The following is a 24,626-nucleotide window of genomic DNA, read 5'->3' on the forward strand; positions in this document are numbered from 1 at the left end:
ATGTCAATGTAATTCATTCTGGCTTCACGTATCAGCAGGTTTGGGAAATGCTAATGCATAAATATACAGTGTGCGGGACAGTGCAGCTGCTGTTAGAGCTGTCATTATAGCTCACTGTCCATGTATAATTAGGTTATTAAGTCTAGCTCAACATCCTCAGTGATGGTTAAAAAAAGCTGTGGGAGGTACAGACATTTTAAAGGTCTAGCGTGTCACATTTAGGAGGGTTTATTTACACATAAGTGTATTTGTACAACCGTATAATCGCTTTAAAATGTATATGTGCATAAGGCGAGGGTTGCCCATGAACTGTATAGACAAATGGGCGTAGACTTCCAGTTGCTAAACGACGCAAAACTCCCAGGAAAATTCTCAGGCGTCACCTGCAACCAGGTCATTTACTCATCTTCTAGCGCTTTATCCTCCACATGAGCGTCATGGGACGACACTGGTGCCAATCCGAGCTGACATACAGTACATGTAGGGCAAAAGGTGGAGTACACACCCTGGACAGGTCGCCAATCCGTCACAGGGACACATATAAAGACAAACAACCATCCACTCTCACATTCACACCTACGGTCAATTTAGAGGAACAAATTTACCTTAAAATAGACATCATATTCTATTGAATTAGACCTGATTGAGACCAGCAACTAATCACGAAAAAGTTTACAGTTAAAAATCAAGTGAAAAGTCACCCTCTATTCTACTTCCACAGCTTCACTGTTCAAACTAGGAACACCAGGTCCATTTTTTGTATCCAGTCTATGGTTGTGACACGTGAAAATCATGTGCCTGGCTGGCCTCATCGAGGATAAAGGCCTTTTTTTTCCACAGCAGACATTTTGACACCGTAGGAAAAGTTCCTTTGTGCAGAGTTTCTATTTAACTTCGTCTCAGGATGAACGTTAGCTCACTGTCACAATGTCCCGACGACTGGAACTGAACAAAGACGACTGTTCATCACCGCGAGGCCTTGGCGAGCCACGGCACACCGACCCTGAAAATGAGAGCGCTAAATGCAACTCGGCCATCATTCGTTTGATAATTTGCACCTGTGCTCGTTCTAGCGTGGCCTGTCAAAGTGTCTGCCATGATGAAAAAGGACCGTTCCACCTCTTTTGGCTGTTGTGGCGCCTTTACGGTCTTTGGTCCCACTGAATGGTGACATGTTGTCGTCCAGTGTGACGTGAGGCATTAGACTGAACGTGAGCAGAGGCTGATATAGTGAGTGACTGCCACCACAGAAACACCACCGTGTTTGACGGATGAGGTGGTGTTTTTAGGTCGTCAGCTGTCCCTTTATTTCCTTCACACATTTCTCTTTCCATGTTTTAAAATTGACTTCGAGCTTACTTTGTTTGACATGTTTTTGTGAGCTACAACCATTGACTGCACATACAAAAGGACACAGACTTGCGATCTCAAAACAACAAGCCGCATTCTATTCTTGATTTGACAGGCGCCAATTGGAGCATCACCTGTAACCAAAGCTGTGATTTATCATCCATTTTTCACTACATCATTTACAGAATTGACATCATGTTCTATTGAGGAAGACCTGAAACTAGTGATTCAGGCCAAATAAATGTTTAATGATGTTGAAATGGCTGCCAATGACTGTCGTCCCCTAGTGCAGTAAATTGTCAAAGATTGGTTGAGGGCCAATTTTTTTTTTTCTATTGAATATTTAGGCCAAAACATGGTATCTTCATCGGACAAAAGTCCCTTAAAACGTCTTCAGTTTGAAACAAAAACCAGCATTTGCTGCCTTAAGCTAACAATAATGTGGACGTTGTCGTTACTCACCAGTTTGCTATGTTGTGCATCGTTTAAATTTAAGAATTGCTGCTTCTTCTTTGAGCCTAACACATGCAAGCAGTTATTTTTAACGGACATTTACTCCCCAAACCTGGCTGTTAACAGCAGTGTTTTATTTTTATTTTCCAAACCAAACATTTACTTTAAGTTAACTGTCAATTCCAGCAACACAATCTATTATTTATTTTTCAGAATAAAAGCTCTGAACTCTATATGAAATGTAATTGTTTTTGTTTAGATATGGGATTAAGGATTTAAGAATTAAAATCAGATTTGTTAAATCATCTGCCGGGCCAGTATTGGCCCACGGGCCACCGATTGCTGACCACTGTGGTGAATCTGGGGTTATACCGTGACGTCTGCATCTAAATTAATTGCTAATTGGAAAAGTGTTACGTAAAAAGCGTGAACTATCTCACACGGTTTGATTAAAGTTTTAACGTATAAAGGTTAAATAAAGGTCAGATATGGTACTTTGATGCAGCATATTTTATTATTGTTAAAAAATAAACTGAGTGAAGCTCAAAGCCTGAGAATGAGCCATTTGTTTATGAATTGTATTGTACCATGACTGTCACATGGATAGGTGATTTCTGTTAAGATACAGTGTCACAGACAATAATCCCAATTCCAAGTATTGTGACAACAGTTCAGAAATGTTTCGTGTAGATTTCTGCTGCACTGCTTACAATGAATTTCCACTAGAGAAAGTGTCAGTTGTATTAAATAGAAAGCCCCTGTTACTGACCGCTATCCGCCAATTAGTGACCTTTGCTCTAAGAGCTGAGCTGGCAGAGCAGAGCCACGCCTCGTCTGACCCAGTGCTCAGCAGCCTCGCTGGTGTTGAGCGTCATGGCGACGACATAGTTGGTGGAGTGGCCCGTGGTGGACAGCGTGCCGCGCCGCTCGCTGGTCTTGTACACGGGCACCACGTAACACATGGTCTGGGGGATTTCCTGACGCTTCATGGGCTTCAACCACATCTGACACATGAGGGAAAGAAAGGTGTTAGAGAGAGGTCATCATCAGCAGGGTCAAAGGATGCAACACGGTCAACTACACTTTCATAAATAGCGCGTAGAAGAATGAAATCTCAGCTTTAACTCTGCACATGCATCAAAAAACATAACATAGCTCTAATATTAGTAATATTAAAAGGTCCTAATGTCATGGCCAGTTACTCACTGTGTTCACACCTAATGCAAAGCAAATGTTTCCTATGATGAGATTACAGACAAAGTCAGTACACACACAAACACACTGGTACTAAACTGTATATAGTGTCAACACAAATCACATGAATCCAGCCATACAAAACCCATGTCACTCGCTTGAGTGAAAACATTTCAGCTTGAGCAAACAATGTCATGAAAGCCAGAGATTCTCCAGTGTCCCGATGTTGTATCAGAAATGGACATGACTGTTGCTGTACATCAGAGGCCTCAAACTCACTTAATGTCAAGTAATAAGAGTTATTTATTTGGGTTTTTCTTTTAATAGATTAATTTTGCATCATAAATGTTCATATGGGCATCATTCCAATATCAAAACCAACTTATTTTATTTTGAAATGATGTCAAATATCATCATAAGTATTATTCAAATGTCTTTTTCTTTGAGTTTGAGACCCCTGCTGTAGATGCCCCCCCCATTGATGTTTATTATTTATTTATTTATTTATTTATTTAATAGTATGTTAAACATCACGATTGACAGCTGAGACTGACAGGAGTAGGACTTGAATACTCAAAGCACTAAGGAGACTAAATGGCGTCATCGGCACAATTTGGCAGCACACATATATGCAATATTTTCACAGACACCCAAACCTGACCCAGCGGAAAGGAACCGCAATTAAAATGTAAACTTTGGCTGACAAACTACTGAAATAAAAGCTCCCCTTTGGTGAATTAAAACGTCTTGGTTATGTAAAGGGATAAATTGGGCCACACTTTACTTTTGAGTTGTGAGTCTTTTGTCGGAGTCTCTTTTGCTTCCATAACAGACGCCTTTGTGAAGATTTGCATTTCACAACCAGCTATTGCTGCCTTTGTTGTGTTTTTTTTTGTTTTTTTTTACCCCCCTAACAAATAATAAACAATTTTAATTAACTCCTGGTCTTGTCAAAAAACTGTTTATGTTAATAACTTGCTCTGAAATGTTTGAATATTAAAAAAAAACAAGTGCATTATTCATGATCACTTGAATGCGTAGTGAAGAAACAGAGGAAACGGAGAACCAAACAGAAAACCGGATCAGTCCTCGCTCCTCGCCACCGGCGCTCGGCTTCCATCACACTGTCAGTGTGCTTTGATAAACCATATTATACGGTGTTAATGAATGTGAGAATGAGGAAGGAGCGAGGCTTTCTCCAGGCACAATGAGAAGAATCTCTGTATTGAGTTCAGAGGACAGGGAGACGTTAAAATCCTCCAGTGTGGAGCTGCACATATAGTTGCTGTTCACTTCTCTCCTCAGAGACTCACAGTCTATTGATAATTAGAAAAAATAATGAATAGCCAGATCGTAGGAGTTTACAAGCTGACTAATGCAGAAATGACAGAAGTTGGCTTTTTTTGACACCTTGAGGGATTCACAGGCGCAGAATCAATAATCCTCTTCCCCACAAACATCACATTTATGTATCACGTTATGCAACAAGCTGTTTTTGTTTTCTCTCCTGACCGGTTGCCTGCAGTGTTTTTCATTAATAAGTACCAAGTTATCTCACACTAAGGCTTAATAGCTGCCCACGCCGAGGTGTAAACGCCTAACAACAAATACAGAGTAAAACCCACACACATTTCTCGCTGCTGCTCCTTCTTCTTCTTCTTCTTCTTTTCAGCTGAAAACACTTTATCTGTGTTGGACCTGCACCTGCTCCAGCAATTATCACCAGAGCAAGACACAGCACAGTATAAAAATATAGACTTTTTGATGGCTCTCTAATTGCAGAAATGAGCCGCACATTATTCACATTTCCATGTGTGAACACAAAAGACTTGAAGGTGTCGTCGGTCTCTGTAAAAGCAAGCAATTATACACTTGATTAAGAGTCAGAAAGTACAAACTAAAATTATAGAACTAAGATCAAGTTCAGTTTTAAGCAGACTGACGTGTGGAAGAAGTAAAATGTTTCAAATGATAAAATAAACAGACAAGTGAATAAATAAAGCTCAGTTCAGTCAAACAGCCAGGCTGTTTCTGAGGATCTGTGTACTTGCAGAGCTCCTCACCACAGGCATCGGATCATGCAAGACCTTTGGGTAGGACTCGGCAAGAAGTTTGGTCTTCCTGTCCCAGCGGGCACCGTCGAGGAAGAGTCCACGGACGTAGACACCTGACGCAAAACATTTGGAGGTAGAAGAGAGGCGGTGAGTATTATTAATAAAGTCATTCACTGCCTTCACAGATGTAATAAAACTCTACCACATACACGGACACCAGCTCGTCTCTGCAAACACTGACCTTTGTACGTTAATATGGCAGGAATCAAGGGGGGAGATTTGGAGATAACTGACTCATCACACAACACCCAAATGCACAAACACACTGTCAGACTGATAGTTTGGCAGCACGGGCTGTGTTAGTGTGATGAGGCCCCAGCTGGGCACTGATTTGAGGGTGAGACTTTGACAGAGAAACTCGCAGCAGAGCGGGGGGCACAGTGAGGGGCTGATTCAGATCTGCACGCAGACGAGCGGCAGGGAGGCTTCACTCTGACTTTACACTCACTTTCTACTTTTGTCTGTCTAATTTTACGCCCTGTGTCAGGGTTTTCGTTTGTTTCTTCTTTTCCACCCACTGATTATTTGTCTTTTCTTTTTTTTTTTTGAACGTTCTACTTTGAAATTTCTTAAAATTTTCATTTCCCTTTGACTCCCGTTGAAGTCCTCGCTATTTTTTTCATTAAGCTCGGGGATGTTTGAATATTTCTAATATTAACTTTGAATGGCTGTTCTAATCCTACTACCATCCTCCCACCCCGGCTCATCCCTCTCTCCTCTCTGTCTCCCCGCAGCAGTATTTTACCGTCCTTTGGGGGCTGTTTGTATTGTCTGTCATCCAGCACTTCGAAGTCAAAGCCAAGCAGGTCAATAGGGACGGCATGTTTCCTGGCATAGTTCTGCTGGCTGGCTGTGAGGAATGCCTGGGTGAAGAAGAATCCCGATATCCAGAATACAGCAGGCATACCCTGATCATACCAGTCCTTGACACACAGGAGAGAAGAGAGTGACATTTTCTGACCACAATAAGACAGAATAATATAGTGGACACCCTCGACAAAAGAAAAACAAGACTTGTATGAAGAGTACAAAGCATATTCGTCAGCTGAAGAAAGTGTGTGGGTCAGGGCAACATGAGCAGTTTGATCTCTGAAAAGTAACTGAAAACACATCTGACCTGAGGTGACTGCAGTACTGAGTGTCCACAAAGAATCAAACACCATGTTCAGACCTGGCATTAACATCCATCCTGAGTGATCTCATCACATGCAGACAGCGAACATTCATTTCTGAACGTGCAACAATGCATCATGCATGTGTCCTCGGATCACAAAAACCACATCAGGAGGTGGTTTGGTGATGCTTTGGGCCACGTTTCTGAGCGGGCATGATCGCGATCCATTTACAACTGATGCCCTCTGACCCACTGCCCACTCATACATTGAATTCTTTAAAGCCAACACCATGATATCAACATTGATCTTCACATGTTTTTTTTTCCTGGTTCATGGTTTAAATATTATTATTTATAGGACTATATAGGATTTATTTCATGTTACAGCAGCGTGAATAGTGCTTTAATTCACTCAGGCTGAAAACAGACACATAATGCTTTTCCACTATGGATACTATATATACACACATATATATAGACTATATTTACACATGACATACACAAACAAGTGACTAGTGACTTGTAAAGCAGTTGTTTTCAGTTCAACTCAATCATTAGAATCAGTTAATTTAAACTATTTGTTCAGTACTTCCTCCATGACCGGAGCACAGCCTCGGCTAGTTGGCAAGCCAGTGGAAACACGCCATTAGACTCTTTAAAAACATACTTTTTGATCAGATCACATGTACGCTCGTCACAGGAGATCAAATCAAACCAATTTCTATTTTGTAGCGCCAAATCACCATATAGATTATCTCAAGGCACTTTACACCCTATGGTAGAAACGGTAGAGAAGAGAAACCCAACAGTTGACACAATAAGCAAGCACTTGGTGCAAGTCGAGAGAAAAAAAACTCCCGTTTAACAGGAAGAAATCTCTGGCAGAACCAGAACCAGAACGCCATGTGTGGACAGCCGTCCACATGCAATAAGATCGTTCAGGAGCCAAAGAGGCAGCATTCTCCTTATTGCACCCATCAAAATTATTTGTGAAGCTACAAAAAAGGTGCAGTGTGTTTAACTTTAAAAAAGTTTGAACACATTTCCTCAACAGAGAAGGTATTCTGCTCAGAAACTGAGGTGTTTTTGGGAGTTTAAGATTTTCCTGTTAATCCTGTTCACCCAGTGGCAGGGTGAGGGTGGAATCTCTCTCCCTCTCGTTCTCTCTCACACAGACACACACAAAGCATTCCTTAGATTTGGCTTAGTCATTATTAACAGGGGAGAAAAAGCCCGTCTGCAGTGGAAACAGACAAGGAAAAACATGGGAACTGACAGTTCAGTGAAGCAGTTCACTCACATGATAGACTGTGTGTCTGCCTGTACTTTCTGTACCGGCATCTACATAACTCCTACGATTATGAGCGATCTTGTGTAACTGAAGCATGACACAGCTTAAGGCAAGGTGACAGTCGACTCAAACAGTAACTGTATGTACTGAACTTTTTCATGTGATCCCAGCTACTTACTTCTGGTGCCAAATAGGCCATGTTTTTTTCTGGGGGGGTTTTAAACCCACAAGTGAATGCTGATAGTTTTTGTGAAAAAATATTTTCACTGCTTTTAGAGATGCAACTGGAAATGTTCTTGAAATACTTTACAGGGGAAAACACAAGTATCAGAAAATGAGGCTTGGGACTTTTTTTTTTTAGAACTATTCAAGCCAGAACCCTGGTGCAATTTCAGGAACATATCCAAGTGGGTCCATGTGAGAACACAGAGGCTCCGCCATGACTGCTTAGAAATGCTCCTGCTGTGTTGAATGTGTCTGACCCAGACAATCTACTGCTGCATGACTCATGTGGACAATTGGGTCTCGACAGTTACTGGAGTCCATGTCTGAAAGCAGCGAGACGGGCCTTTGAAAAGTAGAGACCGTAAAAACTATATAAATTCTCTTCTCTTGTTTCCTTCTGTCTTTCCCTTTGTCTCATTTCATTTGTGCCTAAATTGCCTTCCTTAGCCACATAAAATCTCTTTTATGTAATGAAAATGAACCCAACACACTTTTTGTAATACTGCAACCTCCTGATTATTTCAGTACCTGCAGAAATATGAGTCGCTCTAGGAAGTCATTGACGTAGCTTCCCAGCGGTTTGAGGCTGGGGTAAGACTTCTTTAACCACAGGCTCGGGACGCGACCCTTGAGGATGCTGCTGACCACTTCCTCCAAGTCTGCAGACATCACGACGAGACCCTGGAGCACAAACACACATATGCAAAAACATTTCTTTGTGTGTTTTGTGTGCATAATTAAAGTGTCCAGTGTGGTCTTCAAGTTTCAATGTGCTGTGTGTTAACATTTTCATTTGACCTGTGGCTTCAAAGAGGCATTTTTGTCCAGAGAACAGTCCATATTTTTTTTTCAGACCATTCTCTGTGAACCCCAGAGATGGTTGTGCATTAAAATCCCCGTCTATCAGCACTTTCTGAAATGCTCAATCTGTCACTAACAACTGTGCCACATTCAAAGTCACTTTAATAACCTTCACTATTCCAATGCTCAGCTCAACTTCAGCAGGCCAACTTGAGCACGTCTACATGCCTAAAAGCTTTTAGCTTCTGACATGTGATTGGCTCATTAAGCATTTGAATGGGCGTACCTAATAAAGTGGCCAGTGTACTGTGCATATGTACAGCCTTGCAGATGGTTTGGTTAGATAATAACTTAGCAGGAATCAAGGTACGGTATCTTGCAGGGTTTTGTTCTTCTCTTTGCTGCAGGAGAAAACCGCTTCTGAACACATCAGCTCATGATTTGAAGATTCAAACGTTGGCTTCATCCCATTCATCGTCTCTCACACACACACAGTCAACATTTCTATAAATTATCCAATACCTGTACCTTACCTAAAGACATTGCCCTTAAGAGAGAAAATCAGTAACACACTGAGGGAAGTTATGTTGCTGTATAATCGATAATTATCACTCCTTTCCCCAGTGGTTCCTTGCTGTAGCTATTAGAGGGGAAAAAAATGTGGTGTTGAATGTTTAGAGTATTTGATTTCTGAAAACACATTACCAGAGTTTCTTCCTCTAATTGTTCAGCAGAGGTGAGCCTCCACTGATGAAATACTGCTTTCACTGCCCAGAAATACAAAATCAATAATGATTCATCATTTGGTCCGATTGTTTATCTAAAACAAACAAATTTAGTCTAATTACAGCAGACTGGGCCATATATCATGCTAAAATTATAGCAAATAATGAGGATCAGTGAGAGTAGGACCAGGATCGACTTTAAGGACACAACCTCTAGCTCTTAGTTCTCATGTGTAAGCTGCAAACTGTATAAGTAACCTTTTAAACATCCATTTAATAATAATATCTGAATTCAAATATACTTCCTTTGAATTAATTATGTGTATAATATAATATAACCTTGTTCCCTTCATCCCACAGATCCACGTATGATTGTACCTTAATGGCCTTCTGAATGTTGACGCAGGATTCTCGGATGGTGCAGAGCAGGTTGTTAAAGCGGCCCATTTCTTGCACCAGCACAGTGTTCATGCTCTGATTGTAGCTGGTGGGAAAGCGCCTCATGACTGCCTCCAAGTCAAAGTCTCCAGGCAGCTTACTCAGGATGTCAGCTGCCACATCAAACACCATGTCATCTGAGGATTTGGCGTCTCCGCTTGAGGAGCAGGACTGATCAGAGACACAGAGCGACAGAGGACGGATGAGAAGGAGATGCGGGGAGTGGTGCATTGACAGTTCCTCTGTTTTTCTTTTTCCTTTTCTTTTTTGGAGAGGGGGGGTATTATCTTGTGCAATCTTTGATTTGTCAAATTGGGAATTTAGGATTCTGTTGCATTTTATGTGAAGCACTTTTCACTTCTAACACGACATTGCCTTATTTTGCATTATCTCTGTGCCATATTGCTTAAGATATATGCTGTTATGATGACACAAGGATATCTCAGGATATCATCATTTTATCAGATACCACTCAGTTTTACCTCCCTATACTTAACTCAGGATTATTTCTCAGGGTTTCCTTCAGACACTACTGTCACGCCGTTTACAGAGAGATTCTAGCTTTTGAGGTTTAATCTGAGGATCATTTTAGGCCCTCCGCATTAAACCTAACACCTTCAACACACAGCCTCATGAGACAGAAGGCCTAATGGCATTTTCCCCTAATTTCCTCCAATTTTCCACTCAGTAATTTGATGCACAATTATTCACAATTTTATTAATCATTCACACTCATATTCACTCTCGTCTGTGACTCCTTCCTCTCGGTATAACTTGCACCATTTACCTACTTGATCCTCCGACGGTAGCCAGCGTAATGGATAATCATTGGCTAATAGCACACTGGGTTACAGTAGGAGAATGACAAATAGCTGCTTCATCCCATTTGAAGGCGTCTTCATGTTTATCGGTCATTGAGACGGATGAGACCGCATTAGATGCAAATACAGTTCACACATGACTGAAGCCATTATTAATCTTGTTGAATGGAGGTTATATGAATAAATGTCAGACTCCATTGGGCTTTAATTTTAACTTGAAGTCTCAAAGTGGCAATGCCCGTAGAAATAATTTCCCATTTGTTTGTAGCAAGCTGTTCTGTAGCTGTCAAAATATACTCTCGCTGTATCCAAGGAGCTGAAAAAGGCACGTACAGAAACACACATTGGGGTGTTCTGCGTTGAATCCCTGCCCTTGTTTAAAATAAGTTCAAATCCCACAGGCACTGAAACAATTTAAACTTTTGAAAATGTTTAGATGAGAAGAGAGGCTGTGTGCTGTTTTTTTAAATCAAAAAATGGATACAAATCTCTTTTTTCCGCTTTTGTGGAAGAAGCTGCACTTCTGACATGTTCAAGCAGGCCTTGATGATGTGAAATGTCTTAGATTTGCAGCAAACATTGAGTGCAATGAGGAAGCTAAAGGAAGAAAATCCTCAACAAGCCAACACAGACTAACTCTGTAGAGCTGAGATGTAATGAGGTGAGATCACACAGATCCTACACAGTCAGTGTGTGTCACATTGTGTTTTTGCAGTGCAACTTTGTGCTCTATGAGAAGTCTCTGTAACAATTGAAATATCTCTCTATATTTTCTATTTAAATAATTCAGCACATTGTCCTTTCGTGGAGTATGGAACATTGATGAGTCTGCTACTAATTAGGACATTTTTTGTATCAAGTATGTAAAAGTATTTTATTAGATATACTGCATTCCCTTTTCGTGTCTCTATCCATGCCATGTAATTGCTGTGAGACCGTGCTGCGTGTTGTCTTCAAATTGAAAATCTACCGACTAAGTAGTGACATTTCTATCGAAGCATCTGTGATGTTGGCACTGGTTTTGGTGTGGCACCAGAGCCGCTGGCTTTGTTTTCACCGGTACCCATGCCAGGCCACATGCTTGATATTTTACCATCCAGTTGCATCGTGACAAACCTCCCTTGGCCATTCATTCGTATAGTGTATCAATTCATTTAAGATCACATTGACTCCTATTGTTTGAGTGCTATTGTGCGGGAGTGTATTCAGCGTTATGACTTTAAATATCCTCTGGCTTCTTTCTCTTGACACATTCTAGCAGGAGAAGTACTGGTGTTAGAAGACAAGTTTTCAGCAGCCTGTTTTTATACCAATTATGGCTTTGGGCATAAAACCTAGAATGGAAACACAACGTTTTAAAGAAATGTTCAAGTAAAGTTGATGTATTGATAAAAGGTCAACATGCAAGGATGACGTTTAGAAATCACGTGACTGAAACCTCACTCCAGGCTCCACATTTCACTGCAATGGAAAAAATGAAGGAAACGGAGGACAAGAATGTGGACTGATGAGGAAACTCCACAATGATCCCTTGACTTTGTGGAGGACGCACATACACATTAAAATATTTGAATGGTTTTGAGTTACATTGTCTTATGTGATTTAAACCTATTTTGTAGTTTAAATAAAGGTTCATTGGCAACCTTTAGGACGATGAAAAGAGCCCTTATTGTCCCCTCTCTACCCACAGCAAAACCCATTTGACCCATAAAATGAAAGATTTTCATACAAATAAACTCTATATATGTTTATGTACACACACATATATATATATGTAAAAGAATGATGGTTTGTTGTATTTATGAAATTTAAGAACCACAAAAAGAAAACTGAAAAATAGTCCTTCCATTGTTTGTGGCAAATTAATGAAATTAAAAGTAATGTACTTTGGAATAAATAAGCAATACTTGCTTCTTCATGCACACATTATTTCATTTAAGTGTCGGGAATGGCTTTCAAACACAAGTTTGTTGAGTTTTTTTTAACATCGCATTTGACATAGACATTGGATGTGACACAAATATGAAAACACTTTTATCACATTGATCTCGAAAAAAGAGGTAAAAAATGAACAGCCGCAGGTTGCAGACCCCTGGGCTAGACCTAGTCAAAAAATACATCAGTCAGCAACACGATTAAATCTGCTGACCTCTTTTGATGTTGTGTTGCAGTATCGTATATTTAGGTGACTTTACCTGTGTGAGTAAGATGCTGTCAAACAGTAGCTGTGTCTCAGCCTGATCCTTGGTGATATCAGCATTGGCGTTCAGGCCAAAAATCTCTGGTGCCTGGTTCAGTGGCAACGACTTGGTGTATTCTATGTAGCTGTGGTGCTGCAGCAGAAAGGAGAGAGGAGTGAAGTGAGAGGACAACATCAGGAAACATCTCCAATAATAACAGAGAAAAACAAGTTGGCTCCTTAGACTGCTGACATTTATGATAATGACTATGTAAATGTGACTTTATGAATAAAAGATATGGTTGCGTGCGGGAAGGTGGGGGTGGGGGGCGAGTGGTGGAGAACAAAATGCCAAATAGAGGAGCGCACCATGGAATTGCACTTGTGTTAACAATATATCAACCTTCACTGATCGTGGTTGCCTGCTGTGCCTTGTTACACACATTTTATCTCCTAATTACTTTCTAAATGCAACTCAACAATATTGCTAAGCAACTGTGTGTCCTGTGATTTGCTCAGTTTAAATCCAACACATTAAACTTCAGTTGTTTGAAGGCAATGATATGCCCGGATTCGTGTAAATGATGTGTCTGTGGTCAAGGAGGTGTTTCTGCTCTGCTGGTGTAACTAAAGTAAAGCAACATTTTGGAATATATTAAAAATAAAAAAATAAAAAAACTCCCATAAATGTGGCACAAAAATAGTGTTATGAAAGCAAAGCACAGCCATTGCACATCTCTATAAAACATGAATGTTGAGTAGAATAAATACAAGATAAGGGTAAGGAGGCTGAGAGTCCATTTTCATCTTGTTGACAAAGGGTCGTATTTTCTGATTAGGTTCTCCTTGGACGTACACAACAAAAGAAAAAGAAGCACTTTACCACAGACTTTACATTTACCAGCAGTAATCTTCAACTTTATGTGACCGGAGTGAGTGACACATCACTTCTGAAAGGGGATTTGCATCTAAAACAGATTTTGCCCAACTCTGCGAAATACTATGTAAAGATTCCCAAGTAATAACATGGCATAACCTTAGACTTTTTAAAAATCCTGTGGGTATTTATGTAGTGCAGTCAAATCCAAGCGAAAGCTGTGACAGACCCGGCACAAAGAGGGGGCTTCATTTGAATGTTTTGCTCCATCTATTTGAGTTAAAAAAAAATGTAATATTCAAAACAAACAAACAAAAAAACAAAAATGACTTGATTACCCCAAGACAGACGGACATTAGTTCACTACTTTCTTACTAAAACTGCAAACTTTACTTAGTTGTGAATAAAGGTTTCGGCTCTAGGCCTGAGATGTGATCTATAAAGAACTCTACTTGATGCCAACGCTGGTGTTTGCTCTTATTTTTTGCTTTTTGTTTGGCAAATGAATTTGAGTTTTTCTTTTTCTTACATCTCCTTCAGCTGGTGCATAGTAGAGCCCACTGGGATCAAACTTATACTCGGGCTCTTCAATGATCCTTGAAGTGTAGAACATGGACAGAATTGTGCGCAGTGTCCGTCTGTCCCAGTCGTCTGTCACACGCCCTCCGTAGTTGCACTCACCGGTCATGTAGCGAAGGGCATCAAATGGCACTTCCTGGAGGAAACAAGAAATAAGGCTTTTCCACAGTAACCAAATAATGTGCACGCATTAGGGTTAACAAATGATGGGTTTCCTGTAAACTGGTTTTGCAATGGAAACTGATGTAATTGCAGATGGTAGAGAGTGGGGTATTGGTCACTGTGGCATTTTCCACATAAGTGTCACTTACAGATGATACAGATGAAAATGTCACTGTTTTGGAAGAAATATCCTCAGTAGTTAATCAACAACACTTATTTGCAGCTACAGCAGAGGATCTGAGAGGAGACGAGGATTGGAGTGCTATCTGTCAGAAAAATGTCAAGAGGGCTTTTGAATGTAGCTGAGGTATCCTCTTGTTAAAACTTGAACTTTTATTATCTGCTTAAGATGCGAAGCTTAGCATAAGTGCAGTGATGACGACTGTCTGTGCACTTACTCATTTACAGTCATTCTCTCGATCTTTTCACTTCTCTATTTAGGCGACTGTGGATGTTCTCAGTAATCTCACCAGATCTTTTCATAATCTCAATCACCTTATCATATCACTGATGTTGCATTTTTCTAAATCCGTTCTCTTCTCTTTTGCAGCTGGCTATCATTTTGGTGATTTGTTTCAACCCTCCTCCACCTGATTATCCCCATTCTCAATATCCAGCAGATTCCACTTATCATCATTCAAATCCTCGGGATTCTCTTCATCCCATCTCTACCATCGTCAGTGTCAGAACCCGCCGATACACCTGATGAGGCTTTTGCAACAATTTATACTTTACCAGTCTTTGTTAATCATGTTGATGGAACTTTCTCCTCTTGTCAATAAAACCAGTTGATTGTAATTTAGATTTGCTTGTATTTCTATGAACTTACTTTAAGACGAGCCTACCTGGGACTGTTCCAGGAACATGTGCAGCTGCTGCACAGAAATCCGGAGGTCAGTCTCATTGAACTCATAAGGAATGTTCCACCCTAAAGGTCCAAACTTCCTTCTCTCCTGGGTCAGGGCGTGGAAGAAACACAGGCCATACAGGAGCTTCTTGAAAACAACCTGAGAGGTGGATATGCACAAACGTAGGGCGCAGTCACAGATAAATAGTGATGATTATTATGTATAAGCACAGGCGGAACAAACGCACTTTGAAATGCACTGCGGGAGTCGTAACATATACAAAGGAGGCAAGGACACCCATTGATAAAGGAAACAAGCCACAGGCACACACTGACCGGTTTGCTGGAGCTCTCAAAAAATCCTGGGTCAGAGATGGGATCCATCAAGAAGGAGCGTGTGACGTTTGAGCGAAGGCCCTTGGGAGCCTCATTGGTCATCTTCACCCCGTTCTGAAGCACCGCCACAGGGAAGGTGGGGCAAGGGTAACTGGTCAGCCACAGCCTGAAGTCTGGGTGGGTAGTTTCTGGGTTCAGTGCCTGCTCGCAACCATGAAGACCAAGTTGATAAATTAATATACAAGGAGGAAAGTGACAGCACTTCCCCCACCTGTGTACAGGAAGCATGTGTGTGCTCTGACCTCACAGACTCTCTCCAGTGTCGACATCCAGGAAGTGGCCAGGTGGCAGTTCTGTAGAACCACCCATGTGCCTTCTTTTATGCCACTCTCAATCATTTTCATAGCAATAGGACCCTGGCCTTGGCCCAGAGAGAGGGACGTCAGCTTGTTACCACTGAAGCCCTGAGAGAGGTGAACATTATCAAACACTTACTCACTGTAGGCAGCTGCTTCTCGGCCTGTGAGGAGTCAGAATAACCTGCAGTGCTTTTAAAACCAGTGTGAGAGCCATGCAGTCAAATCTGGAGGATTCAATTTCTATTTCATGACCAGTTTTTACAAATAGCGGGCTTCAAAGCTGCTGAATTTCCCAGATGCCTCCGTACCTTTTCATCTCCAAACTTGAGCAACGCAGCCATGGGGTCTGAGCCGGGGGAGAGGATGAAGATGAGGGAGGCACAGCAGTGGCTATCAGCGAATGCCTTACTCAGGTTAAAGGGAGGTGCTTCAATGAAGGGACGACCCAAAGAGTCAGAAACAAACTCCTGTACCATGGGAATAACCTGGAGGGCAAATTATCATTGTTAATTAAAGATGAGTTGAGTGCATGTGTGAAAAGATGACTTTAATTCTCAATAGTGGAGATGTCGTGTCCAAAGGCGGTTTATTTTAATTATCCTTGATGAACTGACCTTGTCTGGTCTGAGACAACGAATCACCAGCATCTTCTGGAACTTGCTCAGCTTCTCCTTCCACTCATCAGGGAAGGGAGTCAGATGGGGGTTCTGCAAAAATGCAGAAACAGCACAAACTGAAGTTGATAGAAGAATGAGTAATATACACAGTATGTCATTTCTGTGTGTTTAAGCTTTATGGGGAGGGTATTGAATATACTGTACGTCATCATGTAAAGCTTTTTATTCATCAGTAAAACAGACAATGTCCTGATCACATTGTATTTATAAAACCTGTAGCTTAATGTCTTTTTGCTGGGACAGGCTTTGGCGTTGGTCTGTACTGTGTCAAGCTGTTGTAAGATTGAGCTATTTAATTAAGCAGAAAGAGGGATAATCTGTAATGTGATTTGGGAGGAGTATAATCCAAGGAGATGCATTAATATTGTATGAAAAAGGACAGACTCAGGAGAAGGGAAAGTAGAAGAAAACAAAGCAGCTACACAAGAAAGCATTTCATTTTTGGAAGTGAACCAGATGAAAATGGTTGTGGGAAGTTTTGGTATCATTTTTCCAGGTCTGTTTTTCCAGAGATTTGTGGCTGTGTGTGTTGGCAGGTGCTTTGAGATGCATACACCTATTTAGGATCTCCTGGGGAATCTGTGTGTGTACAGCGGTGTGTTAATATGTGTGCGTCGCAGTGCATGTGTGCTTGATTGAACAGCTGTTGTTACATCAAGATTAAATAAACGTGAATTCTACAACTGGAACCAACTAGATCTAATTAGACAGAAGTGTTTATGACTGATTCTGCTGATGAGAAATCAAAGACGGTGTGTTTCTGTGTGAGTGTGTGTGTGTGTTCCAGCAAAGAGACAGCCGTGTGTGCAGCAGAATTTGATTAAACAGCTGTTCTTGCATTTAGATTGCGCAAATTTGACTAACACATCGAGAACAGCACAGATTTAATTAGACAAAACTTCAATTTTAGATTCTTTAAAACTCAGAAATGGAACCATCTATTCCTGACAGGAGAATCATCTCTATGTCTTCTTTTTCTCCTCTATACAATGTATATACAAAATAATAAAATAAAATGGACAAAGAATCTGTTTTGAACCTGACACACACTGAAACAGCAATGTGCTACAAGATACTGAAAAATGATTGCACACAGTCAAAAACAACCTTGAACCACATCAAATCTATCTTGCAGGTATTAAGCATTGTATTATTTTCAATATATTATCAGGTAATCCCTGGAAAATGGGGCAACATGTAATCTCATCCACAACAGATTTGGTTAGATAGTAGTATAAGTGATTATGTGTTCCCACTGAGCTCCCCTGTCAAGCAGAGGCTGGCCTGAGGTTAATGTGTCAAACCCACTAGAAAGACGTAAACGATTCACTCTGCCTTTATTCCCTTTCTCACCCAACACCTATATATACACTGTATCTGCCTGTGAGATCAAAAGGGACCATCATAATTAATTTTCCTCTATTGTGCAGATTCACATGCAGGAGAAATTTGTTTCATACACTTATCCGCCTGGGTGAATCTAAATAGTCCAAAAATCACATCCCACATCCTTTCATAATCACTGGTCACAAAAGTGAAATATCTAACCCATATTAACAAAGTCGATGACCAATACTTTACATATTGCTCCTTACATATTGTACTGTTGGGCAGAGATAAGAAAATACAATGAAACTTCTTTCTTTAGCGTTTAGATCATTCAAACAGCTCCTATTATGGTAACTACTGAGAAACATTAGAGTCACACATTTAGGAACCACGATTGATCATTTAGATGCAACCCAAAGTGTGTGGGGAAAAAAAACAAACCTGAACATCTTTATCATCCACAGGAACTAGCAGGATTACAAGTCAAATGTTTTTGTCAGGGCTAAATGTGTCCTACTTTCAAGACATCTCTCCTCACCATCTACATTAATATACATAATAACTAAATCTGCATTCTGGGAAAAGTTACAGGTTTTCTTCACCCTTTCACCCTTGGGTATTTTGATTTAATGGCGTCTTTCTTTACATGCTGTTTCATAAATGTAGGCTTTAACCTAGTTTGCCTCGTGTCTTTTACTACAGTAAGTGTTCCAACTTGTGAATATTTGTAAGAAATATTCATTTCCCTCTTTGTGCGGGTCTCTTTCAACGACCTTGGGTTTCGTGAAAGGCGATTTATAAATCTAAGTTATTATTATTATTTTGTCTTTAACTAAACAGAAACATTAACTACACCGAGAGGAAGAGCCGGTCGTCCGAATGACACTCACTGGGCTGTCGTAGACCTCCTTCCACTCGTTCCTGAGGCGAGCCATGTCGTGGCGCAGACCTATGAACCTCTCCATCTTATCCAGGCGGCAGATTTCATCCCAGGACTTTTTGGGGAGCCAGGTGCAGGGATTAGAGTGGGGGTTGTCCAGGCCAACACCACCTGTCAGAAGGAAGCGCCACTCACCCTCATCCACCTACAACATTAATTACTGTGATGAGGCTATTTGACAGTTACCACTGAAGATGAAAAATACAAATAATCTATAGTACGTCATCATCAGCAGATCTCTTTAGTTTTGCAAATCACTTAATTACTAAACAACCAGTGCTTCTGCACATGTTTTATATAGGGTTGTAACAACTGCCCTGTTTAGTACAGGATGGTCAGTTCAAGTTGAGTCTTGATGCATGAGGTTTATGATTATAAGAGAGGAAAAATATATCCATGTCATAGTGTACCTTGAAGATGCAAATCCAGTGTGTAACATTTAGGGTATGTTGATAAAAAAATTGATCCATAAGTATATTATATCTATGTGTATAACCACTCTAAAACTTGAAATATATTTATGTATGGCATTTGTAGACTCTTCCCACATGAACCTGATGCATAAACCAATAAAGACAAAGGAGAAACAGGTGGAGAGTGGAAGAGTAAAGAGATTTATGAAAGAGTGATTACACCTTTCTGGTATGTGAAGGCCACCGTAGTTCTGTGAGGCGCCTGGGAGAGCCTTCCATTTAGTCTCACCATTAAATATCCCTAATTCTTACAGATTGCATTTGGGTCACAACAGGAACAGAGCCAAACATTCTGTAATGAACAGAACGACACAGAATGTGTACTGCTGCTACACCCCTAGTTATCAAATAACTTAAAATAATTATTTTAATGTACAGTGTTGTGTGTGTGTGTGTGTGTGTGTGCGCGCGTGTGTAGAGTGTGTATATTCATACCAGTTTGTTGTGCATGAGCAGATTGACACTGAGGCAGAATGAAAAGAGCAGCTTGTCCTTCTCAAACAGCGAGCGACAGACATTGACATATAGTGCATAGGTGAAGTGGTCTCTCAGGATCTGTAGTCTGAAAATGGACATATCAGCATTTTAATTCAACCAAACAGAAAATAATATCAGAACATTTAACAAATCTTGGGCGACTTGCAGGGATTAGTGGTTGGCTTTTGCTTTTGCCAGCCGCGCTCACCTCTGCTCCAGGTCATCACTCTTTTCTGAGCTGTCGATGGAGCTGATGAAGAGGTTAATAAACCAGGTGAGGGAGTACTGGTACATGGGCTCAATATTAGCCAGGTCAGCAATGGAAAAGAACAAGATGGCTGAATGCACAGCGATGGGTGTGTAGCCCATGCGGGTCTCATCAATCTTCTGCTCCGTCACCTCAGCCACAGCCTGCTTTTCTGTGATTTCATTGGCCAGCAACTTGGAGCAGGAGAGGATGTTGACAGCCGTCTCATCCTCCAGAATATTGCCCTCAGAAGAAGAGAGCACCTCCAGGATTTTGTCCTCAATCTCCTTCAATTGTCTGACAATAAAATACAAGGACAAAATGAACAATTCTGTAATTTGCACTTTGAGGAAGGAGACATTTTATTATATTACCTCTGCCAAGGAGGTTATATTTTTGCCTGCATTTGTCAGGTTTTTAACAAAATAACTCAAAAAGGAATTGTTTTCATTAGTTCTGCTGCGTGTTACAGTACCTTTTGTTCTCTGCTCCCTGCTGGATGAGAGCCTGCTTCTCTTCCTCCAGATCGGGCCTCTCTCGGGCCACCACGATGCCCAGAAGCTGGTCCTCGATGCCCTCTGGGGTGATCATGAAGTTCAGTAGGGTCACCTAAACGCACAGAGGTTACAGGGTGGGGGGTTGTCAAGCGTCAAATTTCCTTGTGGACATGCAAGTGTGGAACTTTACAGTGAAGTGTTGATTATCTCAGTGGAAGACCTCCTTATTAATCAATTCTAATAACCACTCGGTAGGATGCATTTACTTTTTTCTTGCCTGTGAAAAGGTGTTACAGCTTGAAGCAAAGCAGTGTCTTTTACCATTGCCTTGGTCATCATGCTTTGCACTTACGGAGAGGTTAAAAGCCCATATCTGCAATCTACTCCTCACCATAATAAACAAGTGCACTTTCTCTGAGGCCTAATTCCATTTCTATTGATGCTTCGAACACACTCAGGCAATGGTAAAGACTTAGAGCCCATATAAATCAGCTGTTTGTTCTTTTCACACATACACTCTCCTTCTTCACTTCCTTTTGTCCCTTGAGCTTCGTAACAGCTGGTTTCCTTCATTCTTGCCTCTTTGAAAAAAAAAAAACATAAGAAAAAAGGGGACTGAGGCAGTTGTGAAGAATGAGTTGAATCTATCTAATAGCTGCCCATAAAGAGCAAATAGATGCTTGAAATGTGAGCTTTGTGAATGCTTTCCAATCCCTTGCCTCTCTGTAATGCAATTTCCTTTAATGCCCCTTTTCTTGGAATACTTTCTTGGGAGACTCCACTGAGGAGGTGGTATCAGTGAATAATGATTCACTATGTTGCAATGGTAAAAACGTGCTGTCCTTTGAGTGGTGTGATTTAAATAGACCTGACAAGTAAAAGTATTGCTCATCTACTGGTAGAAGTAAAAAAAAAAAAAAGGGTTTGTTTTTGCTGAATTTATTCTTCAACTCAAGACAACACAAATCAATTGTGAAGAGTGATACAGCTTGACAAAACAAGCCCAAAGTAATAACTACAAAATGGCCTGTAACATCCAGCACATTTCAAGGTTCTGAGTTCCAAAAGTTCTGTTTTTGAGAAACACTTGGGATAGCACAACAAACTCTTGTTACTACTGAATGTGATAAACACACACGCACATACAGTATATCTCAAAGGCAGAGAAATGCAAACGTCTGTGTTGGTTCCTGTGAGAGCATGCATTTCATTACTCCCTTCAGTGCTGGCAGCAGCTCTGCTGTGGAGGATGTATCTACCCTGAGCTGTGGTGGGACTGAAGGGCACCTGTTCCATCTGTATGGATAGGGTGCGTGCAGGAGGCATGGAGGATTGGCACCGGGCTCATTACTACAATACAGGCAGCTGCTGAAAACAACCATGACATTTGTGGCTACTGTCAGAGAATACTCTGACTTACACTGACTGGTATAACTAAAGGCGTTAGCAGACTCCCGTCTATCTGTCTCACGGCGGTTGTTTGTGTGTGACTGCTGTAGGTGGGGATGGAGGTTGCAGTGGTAAAAGTAATGGGACTTTTTCAGATCCCTTACACACAGGCCTATAAATGGACACCGGCAGTGTGGCATGAATATATAATCAAGTCAGACTATGGGGCGCTGGCATTGATATGCAAGTTATTGCAGCACTGACAGCGTTGTTACACCATCCCTTGTCAAAATGTAGCAAACTGGTGTCAGGCCATTATACAGCGGTACACAATAGAGTAATGGAACTGCTGCAAATCCACACCGTTCTAATTAAAATGATGAACAACAATGTACCCACTCTTAAAAAGTTATTTTGCAAATGTTATTAGCTATTTGACTAACTGTGTTTTCCATATTAATAACAAAATGCATTTCTATAGTGTGAAGAGAGTGACAGTGTACTGAGATGCAAAAAATATAGCAGTGCCTGAGGCAGTCCCACTCTAGCCTGTACCTTGACAGCAGTCTCAGGCAGGTAGTGGGGGTTGCGCAGCTTGGTAGTGATGTAGAAGCGAAAGTCAGGGGCATATTCAATTGTAGAGTCTCCCAGGCGGATACACATGGCACCTCCCTGTTTAAAAGTCTGTCTCAGCAGCAGAGGCTCCAGGATGGGGTCCAGCTCCTCGCCGACATTCTCCAGCAGCACTGAAATAAAAAAATGGTTATCAATATTTTCAAACCAAAAGAGGCATACTATTTTTAGGAGATACCTGCCTTTATTCTGACACTCTAACAAACAAACCTGAGAGCAGTAAATTCAACCACAGTTGTCTAATGTTGACCAACTCTGCTGCCTCAACAGCTGAGCCGCCGCACACGTTCCAACATTCTGCAGTGAGACGACAGGCCAAGTGTTTTCCCACATCTCAGTCTTAGCTTTGCAATCTTCTGCCGTTCCAAAATAAATTCTTAGTAAATAAAGTGTTTTAACTTTTAGTAGAGCTCTTTAAATTAAATAGTTGTTCTGTTATATCATTGGAGCTACTACGTATTCAAACTTTAGGAGTCAAAATTACTTGTTAAAAACACTTCATTCCCACAGCATCATTATTAATGCCATTTCACATCAAGTATGATAATGCTGTTTTCATGTTAAGAACCCTGACCCATCTATAACTGGCATTACGCCTGAGCTGACTAAAAGGCAGTGACAGCTGATGTCTTTTCTCCCACAACATAGTTAACTGAAGCAGGGCAAGTCTTTCCAAAGTGTTCTGGATCATCATTTGGTCTCAGTACATCACATCAATCCTGCTAATATCTCAGTCGATTAAACAGTGCTTTATATTGTTTGATAAACATACGCCTGGCTGAAGAGATTTGGCAGAGAAGCATTAGTGCATTCATGTTAAATAAAAGAATACTGGCTAATAATCAGGGTTACAAGCTGCAGCACAAACACCAAAAAAACGATAAAAATGAGAAATAAACAAACAGGCTATGGAAGGTGAAACCATAGCCTCCGGGGACTATTTTGCACCCTCCAAGGACAAGCTCCTTTCTGAACTGTTAGACTCACAGTCTGCAAGTAAGCAAAGCTCTGATGGCTGACGGAGTCATTATTTAGATGTCTTTTTAATGGCTTTATAGCTGTCCCTGTTTCTCTTTAATTCCTGTCTTGCCGTCACTCTTATACCCTCCAAACAGTGCTACGAGAAGGCAAAAATATTGTTCCTGTGCTGTTGCGGTTGTTACATTGTGTTTTCTTATAAAGAGATTGTCGTTTATTTTCTGAAAATCAGCTCATGAACCAAAAGGTCACATTCACACAATAGCACTGAGGATTCATGCAATGCTGTTCCAATTTAAGGCTAAAACGAAGTGTATTCATAAAGACACACAAACACACTGAGAAAAAAAGCACAGAAATATCATGTCTGTCGACACATGTCAAATTGATCCTGAAAATTGTTATGGATTTCTCCCGGGCTTTATTTTTGATTTACAGTAGTTTGACATGCTTATAGTGCAACAGGGTAATTGGAACACCTCACTCAGAAATATTGCTCAAATGAATTTTTCCACTGCAGAGCAGAGAACAAAGGACTAGAAAAAACACCCTGTGCTGAGCAGTAATTATTCACTGTGGTAAAGTGAGACCTCAGCAGGCAGTAACAGGAACTACATTAATGTTGGTTTTAAGGTGCTTTCACAGACTGGGCAACAACAGCAGGGGCATCACACACGAGAAATACTTCTACTCACCTGGTGTGCCAAACTGGATGCAGTTCTCTAGAGTGCGGACAAAGTCGGCATCAGTCAGTTTAATAACATGCAGGCTGTTGGCCTTCTCCATGTTTTTCACCCACTTGTTTGCCTGGCCTTGAGGATCAATCATGAGAGGCCACCGCCTGGCATTACTACACACACACACACACACACACACACATAAAGGGAGAGGAAGGCAGAAAGGATACTCAGAGATTCTGTAATTGTAAAGTATAAGACATATTAAACAATAGGGGGTATTGAGAGGACAAAAAAATGGAGATGCAGAGAGCAGCTTCCATGTGAGCGTTCACTCTCAGCACATTTTGACAGCTCACAGTTGGACAGCACACCGGGGGCCATGAGTGTTGTGATTAAAAAGCAATGTTACTGCTTCATTGACACAAACAAGCAGATGTCTTG

The 24,626-nt window shown here is 41.0% G+C and overlaps 1 protein-coding gene across 3 annotated transcripts in view; it reads right to left on the bottom strand.

Moving 5' to 3' along the window:
• Positions 1–2,298: 2,298 nt before the first annotated feature.
• Positions 2,299–24,626, bottom strand: part of dnah7 (dynein, axonemal, heavy chain 7) — a 71,823-nt gene continuing 49,495 nt past the window's right edge. The window contains exons 49-66 of one of the 3 annotated variants that reach the window (XM_044019059.1): positions 24,201–24,355; positions 22,450–22,640; positions 20,484–20,617; positions 19,970–20,305; positions 19,720–19,846; positions 18,762–18,956; positions 16,480–16,572; positions 16,174–16,350; positions 15,809–15,970; positions 15,507–15,707; positions 15,169–15,330; positions 14,112–14,297; positions 12,722–12,859; positions 9,646–9,876; positions 8,270–8,422; positions 5,857–6,034; positions 5,061–5,164; positions 2,299–2,807 (exon numbers count right to left, since the gene is read on the bottom strand). In XM_044019059.1, the coding sequence (XP_043874994.1) occupies positions 2,601–2,807; positions 5,061–5,164; positions 5,857–6,034; positions 8,270–8,422; positions 9,646–9,876; positions 12,722–12,859; positions 14,112–14,297; positions 15,169–15,330; positions 15,507–15,707; positions 15,809–15,970; positions 16,174–16,350; positions 16,480–16,572; positions 18,762–18,956; positions 19,720–19,846; positions 19,970–20,305; positions 20,484–20,617; positions 22,450–22,640; positions 24,201–24,355 (3,130 nt within the window). In that variant the 3' untranslated portion in view covers positions 2,299–2,600. Of the gene's footprint in view, positions 2,808–5,060; positions 5,165–5,856; positions 6,035–8,269; positions 8,423–9,645; positions 9,877–12,721; positions 12,860–14,111; positions 14,298–15,168; positions 15,331–15,506; positions 15,708–15,808; positions 15,971–16,173; positions 16,351–16,479; positions 16,573–18,761; positions 18,957–19,439; positions 19,577–19,719; positions 19,847–19,969; positions 20,306–20,483; positions 20,618–22,449; positions 22,641–24,200; positions 24,356–24,626 lie in introns of those variants that run through there. The other 2 variants (XM_044019060.1, XM_044019061.1) reach the window with 2 other exon arrangements.

This window comes from Solea senegalensis, linkage group LG2, assembly GCF_019176455.1.
Source record: "Solea senegalensis isolate Sse05_10M linkage group LG2, IFAPA_SoseM_1, whole genome shotgun sequence".
NCBI classification, from domain to species: Eukaryota; Metazoa; Chordata; class Actinopteri; order Pleuronectiformes; family Soleidae; genus Solea; species Solea senegalensis.